The following is a 6,263-nucleotide window of genomic DNA, read 5'->3' as shown; positions in this document are numbered from 1 at the left end:
TATGAGGGAAGGCTGACAGAGCTGGGTCTCTTTAGCTCAGAGAGACCGAGATGTGACCTCATTCATGTTTGTAAAGGTGTGAAGGCAAGTGCCAGGAGGACAGAGCCAGGCTCTTCTCAGTGATGTCCAAGGGGCTAGAGGTGCAAGCTGAAGCATTGTAGGTTACACATGAACTTAAGGAAAATCTTTTTCACTGTGACAGAGCACTGGTACAGGCTGTCCAGAGAGGTTGTTGAGTCTCTATCTCTGGAGACATTCAAAACCCACCTGGATGCATTCCTGTGTGACCTACTCTAGGTGATCCTGCTCTGGCAGGGTGGTTGGACGCAATCTTTTCAAGGGGGTCCCTTCCAACCACTAATCTTCTGTGATCTACACAGTGCTAACATCTTCCATTACCCTGTGATGATCTGCTTCTCCAGTGGTCAGAGATCTTGAACAGGTTGGCACAATCACCATTTAGTTCTTAAAAATAAAAGCCAAGATATAAAATATGTTTCATTTATTAAACCTCTCATGGTCTGGAGCTTTTGTCTTGGATTCCTCAAGGTAGTACTTGCTGATACACTGCCTCATGTTGGTGTGCTTCAGGATCCAGACAACTGTAAATAAAAAGAGCTTTTAGAAAGCTTTATCACTGCAAATGTGAAAGTGATTATAGACACAAGACAATTTATCTGACAGTTTTGACACAAGACATAATTAAATAATTTTCTTAATTTTATTCAGACAAGATTACTTCAAGATGCCTTCAAACACAACAGCTCACAGCTGTTGAACAAGCAGTTGTTCCATCTCTCAAGGAACTCTGAATAGCACTAAAATTCTTTTTTTCCAGCAGCTTACAAGTGTCCATTACCTGACTGATGATTAAAAAAATAATACTTTAGCCTATGAAACTCACTTCATCTGCACCCAGCTTGGGTTCAGAACACACAAAACATTTTTTTCATTTGCAAGTCAGCCTGTCTCATCCTGTACATCTGCTCTGCACCACATATGGAACCACACTGGGCTGAAACCTATCAAATTCCTTCAGTAGTTAAAAATTCTTAAATTACACCCAAATCTTTGTACTCAACTTCAGTAACGAATGTATATACACCATGTAAACTGCTGTCCTTATTATACACACAAACTACACAGAATACAGGATGAGCATTAGACTAAGAAAGTCTTCTCTGTAACTAGCTGTGAACTGGTCTGTCAGGCCAGGTCACAGCTGGTTTTAAATTCTCAGCCACCACCACAACCAGCATTTCCAGGGCAGAACACAGCCCTTCAGAATTAGGTACATCTCCATACAGCAACCAACACCAAGTTGACGAGAGATGAAAAGCTGCTGCTGAGCCCTAGCAAAATTTAAGTGTTTTGGTACTTCTTATGCCTTTTACAAGCACAACTGTGTCTCTGTTGGGAGCCTGCTTAACCAGTCTTGTTTAAGCAGATAAACCTTGTGAAGTCCCTAGATGAAGCCACCACCTATACACAAAAGACAATTAATTTGTGTTAAGATGATACCAACCTATTAGAGCTTTACTCATCTGCCTGCTGTACTGTTCCTTTCTCGGAGACATAGATACCATCCAAGAATTTCCTGATATCCTTGTTCTTGACTGTAGTGGCTTGCTGGATCAAGGCAGCTGCAGACAGAGCAAGACCATTACTACAAAGGAAGAGGGCTAAGCCATCCTACAACCTTGTTTATTCTCCAGTGTTTCAACTAACCAATGAAACTGTCACCTGGAGAAAGTAATTGCCAACTTGCAACTCCCCTGTCAGTTCCCATGAAAACAGAATACTTGAGAATGAGAAGGTTGGTGCCAAAAAGGCCATCAACATTGCTTGAAAGAAGAACATCTATCTTTTCAGTTTAGAAAAAACATGTAAGCTATGAAAACCAACTGAACTGCCTAGAGGGGGAAAAAGGCAAAAAAGCTGCTGTTTAATTTACTAAGCTGACATCTTTAGATCAAAGTAATTATACCATTTTATCTGCCTACCCATCCACTGCACAAACCTGAATTTGAGACCAATTCAATGTCATTCCCCTCAAGGATCAGCTCATCCTTCTGGGCTTGAGACACGGCACAGGTAACACCTACAGAAAGGAAATTACAGAATCTTCACTGATGGTGAAAAAGTTAAGAAGAGTATTCACAACCTGTCTCAGTTTGTAGACCTAGAAAGTAGTGTTCTAGGCATTATCTTCTGTGACTTCTTAGCAAGTGCCTCCCAAATCTCTTCCAGCATTGTCCTCCCTCAGTTTCAGCACTCAAAAATTAGTGCAAGTCATGCTCTGGATCATGCAACATTACAACATTAATCACCACCAACATGTGGAAGCTATAGATGTGACCAGCATGACTTTTTATCAGCTAGGTGGGTACAGTTGGCACCTTAGTTTCACTGGAGTCACCTCAATCAAAAGCTATTGACAGAAACCCTACCCCTCCAGAGGTGAACACTGCAAAATTCAAGAGTCTAACAGGAAACTTTCAATTGCATGGAAGGCAACACTAGAGTCTTTATAGTTCTATCTATGTAGTCAATAGATGTTGGCTTTTAAGCCAGAACTTGACTATGTTGAAGTAAATGCTACTTAAATACAATAATCAAACCTACCCTCAACAGCCCACAGTAAATCACAGTCACTGTAAGTAACTTTATAGTGTAAATTCCAGTGGTTTTGGACAAGTGTGTTTTCATCAAAAGCCACTCCAAAACCCTGAAGTCACATTAAATGTCCTCACCCTTCCCTTCATCACAAGTGCAACTATCAAAAACTATGAATGTGGGAAGTCATCTTACAGTTTTCATCTAACTGTGTTTATGACATGTTTGTCTCCTCCTTCTGAACACTTAACAAGCTCCATCAAATGCCTACCCTGCCGGACATCTTGCTGAAACACAAGATGCAAACTAACAGCTAAGATAATTACAGTAGCTAGGTCTGAACTAGTTATTTGCTATTAAATCTCATTACAAAAAATAAATTACAATAGCATTATGAAGTAAAAATCTAAACAGTGGCAAAGGCACCACAAGAGCACATGAATTCAGACTGGCAAATGCTGCTTCAACAATCATCCAAGGACGTGGGGGTGCTGGTTGATGAGAAACTCAACACAAGCCGGCAATGTGCACTTGCAGCCCAGAAACTAACCATGCCCTGGACTGCATCAGCAGCAGCACAACGTGGGCAGCAGGTGGAGGGAGGGGATTCTGCCCCTCTACTCCGGTGAATCCCCATCTGGAGTCCTGTGTCCAGCTCTGGCATCCCCAGCAAAAGAACATGGAACTGTTAAGGATGGGTCCAGAGTAGGGCTATGAAAATGATCAGAGGACTGGAGCACCACTTCTTTGAAAGAGCTGGGGTTGTTCAGCCTGGAGAAGAGAAACCTCCAGGGAGTCCTTCTAGCAGCCTTGCAGTATATGAAGCAGGCTACAAGAGAGCTGGAGAGGGACTTTTGACAAAGGCATGAAGTGACAGGCTAATGGCTTTAAACCAAAAGAAGCTCAATGCAGATTAGCTATAATGGAAGAAAATTTTCCCCAAGAGGGTGGTAAGGCACTGGAACAGGTTGCCCAGAGAAGCTGTGGAGGCTCCGAGGCTGGAAGTGATCAAAACCAGATTGGATGGGGCCTTGAACAAGGTGGTCTAGGAGGAGGTGTCCCAGCCCATGGCTGGGGGCTGGAACTAGGTGACCATTAGGGTCCCTTCCAGCCCAAACCATTCAGTCTGGAGAAGAGAAGGCTCTTATTGTGGCCTTCCAGTATATGAAGGGGGCCTACAAGAAAGCCGGTGAGGGACTTTTTAAGGTATCGGGTAGTGACAGGACTAGGGGGAATGGATGCAAGCTAGAGGAAGGTAGATTTAGATTAGACATTAGGAAGAAGCTCTTCACCATAAAGGCAGTGAGACATTGGAACAGGGTGCTCATGGAGGTGGTGGAAGCCCTAGCCCTGGATGTTTTTAAGGCCAAGCTGGAAGTGGTTTTGGGCAACCTGATCCTAGTGGCAAGTGTCCCTGCCCATGGCAAGGGGGTTGTAAGTAGGTGTTTGTTGAGAGCCCTTCCAACCCTGACAATTGTGTGGTTTTAGGATTCTGATTCACTGCTGCCTGTTATCAGTGGCAGCACCCAAAAGAGAGCTCAGAAACCCATTATAAACAAAGGTCCACCTCCCAAGCAGCTCACCTGGCCTCATACGCACTCGGCGAATGTACTTCTCCCCCAGGAAGTTGCGGATCTCCACGAGTGAGCCATTGTCCTGGATAACCACGTTGATTGGGAAGTGAGCGTACACTGACCTCATCTTGTAGCGGAATCCCTGGGACAAAGCACAGCATCAGACACTGAAAGCAGCCAGAAGGTACGAGATACGTGTAAAACCTGCTAGAGACCCCTAAACCCAAAATATATTGAGAAGCGTTTAACAAGGGCAAGTCACTGAGCCCAAGAGACATCTACCTAGTTACTATTCACCTTTTCTTCCATCTGCAGAACTTATTTGACAGCATGTACAAGGAAAAGAGAGAAGCTACATCCTGGATGTCAAAGAAGTGAAAGGGTGCCTAGCACCACCAGTTAACAAATGACCCAAGTTACCCTGTTTCCATAGGAAACTCACCAATGTCACCCCCTTGATCATGTTCTGCACATGGCTGCAAATGGTGCGAACTGTTGCCAGCTCCTTTCTGTTACCCCACCACTTGTCAACACGCAGCTGTGATGAAAAGCATTAAACACAATTAGCCAAGTCTTTGGTTACGCTTCCAAACTACAAGCATTTTTGTGTCTAAGTGAAGTTCAGGTAAACTACTTAAAACCTGCTGCAGCAAAAGCACAAAGCTGTTTTGTTTGTTTACAAGACTGTTAAAGGCCCTGTTACTGACATCTTTTCAACCCTCACCCCTACACATACAAAAAACCCCCAACTTTTTTTCCCCCATTTCTCACTACTAACAAACCTTTAAAGAAATTGGGATAAATATTTTTTGAATGTCAAGCTGAAAAAGATGTTTTATCAAATGCTGATCATAGAACAGGTTGCTCTAAAGTCACTCTCTCAGGTATTACCCATCATCTTTCCAACAATACACTGAGCAGTGGTCAGTGTTGAAACGAAACTCTAGATGCTTGTGAAGCGAGCCACTCTTCCCTCTTTTTTGTTTTTCCCCCCAGTTTTTAAGCCAGTACAAAAACATTATGCATTTATTCAGAAAACCTCTCTTCTCCTGAGCTAACCTGCCAGTTCTGGAAATGAAGAGATTAAGTTTTATCTAGCTAAAACTAGCTGGTTTGTAAAAACACAGCATGTAAGGACCAATTCCACTTCCAGGAAGTGACTGCAACTACAAAACCAAAATCGATCAACAAATTCACTCCAAAACTTCAAGAATTCCACAGTTCCTGAGCAAACCCCTGGGGTTCCACAAGACCAGCCCCTTTCACACAACACAAACATATGCACAAAAGCAAGCAACTTAACTGCAGATAAAAATATTGTTTCAATCTTGTATATTATAAGCTTCAAAGCTGATTGTAAAGCTACCCCTCCTCTTCCTGGGCAGCAAAACAACCTCTACAGCACTCACCTTCTTGTGCTTCTTTCCCAGAAGGGACAGCTCCACGTTGATGTGGTTAAAATCCCTTCGCAGGGTTCCTCTTGGGCCCTTTACAATAACTGTCCGGCCCTTCAGGGCAACACTGACTGGAAATCAAAGGCAGACGCAGGTTAACCGGCTGCGGGGTCAGCACCACAAAACCCACATCCGCACCTAAAACGCACACGTAGACCTACCTTGCTCAGGGATGTCAACCGTCTGGTTGCTGAGAATGGTCTTCATTCTATAAATGGCAACAAAAAAAAACCTAGAATCTTCAGGCAAAGCCCTTCTCCTGCACCCTTCCCGCGCCTCCCACTAACGTGCCCCGGAACGCAGGCCTTAAGCACTCATTCCCTCTGCCACTTCTGAGTCGCCAAAGCACCGGGCTCCGCTTCCAACAGCGATACATCCCGCGCGAAGCGGCGGCCCCAGTGCTCAACTCCACGGCGCGGCCTAGGCTGGGCCCAGAACCGCCGGGGGAGGGGGGGATAGGGGAAAAGCGCCACCCCAGGGCTTCCCTCCCGCAGCGTTTGGGACAGGACGCGGCGGGTGGGCTCAAGGCCTCCCCGAGGGGCTGCCTGCACCTAGGTGGGGCCCTCAAGGGGGCTGCCCGTAGCCGATGATCCCGGATACCGCCATGGGCCCGCGCCTC

The 6,263-nt window shown here is 44.9% G+C and overlaps 1 protein-coding gene across 1 annotated transcript; it reads right to left on the bottom strand.

Annotated features, from left to right (window-relative positions):
• Positions 1–470: 470 nt before the first annotated feature.
• On the bottom strand, positions 471–5,776 carry RPL9 (ribosomal protein L9). The gene is made up of 7 exons (XM_054173728.1): positions 5,771–5,776; positions 5,600–5,698; positions 4,633–4,728; positions 4,200–4,332; positions 2,021–2,101; positions 1,526–1,643; positions 471–602 (listed from the first exon to the last, which is right to left on the bottom strand). Exons 1-6 carry the CDS (start codon positions 5,774–5,776, stop codon positions 1,537–1,539), a joined length of 522 nt encoding a protein of 173 aa, XP_054029703.1. The 3' UTR covers positions 471–602; positions 1,526–1,536.
• Positions 5,777–6,263: the final 487 nt, after the last annotated feature.

The sequence above is a fragment of the Dryobates pubescens genome, chromosome 1 (genome assembly GCF_014839835.1).
Source record: "Dryobates pubescens isolate bDryPub1 chromosome 1, bDryPub1.pri, whole genome shotgun sequence".
NCBI lineage: Eukaryota > Metazoa > Chordata > Aves > Piciformes > Picidae > Dryobates > Dryobates pubescens.
The sequence above is the reverse complement of the archived record's forward strand: the minus strand, read 5'-3'. Positions and strand labels throughout refer to the sequence as shown.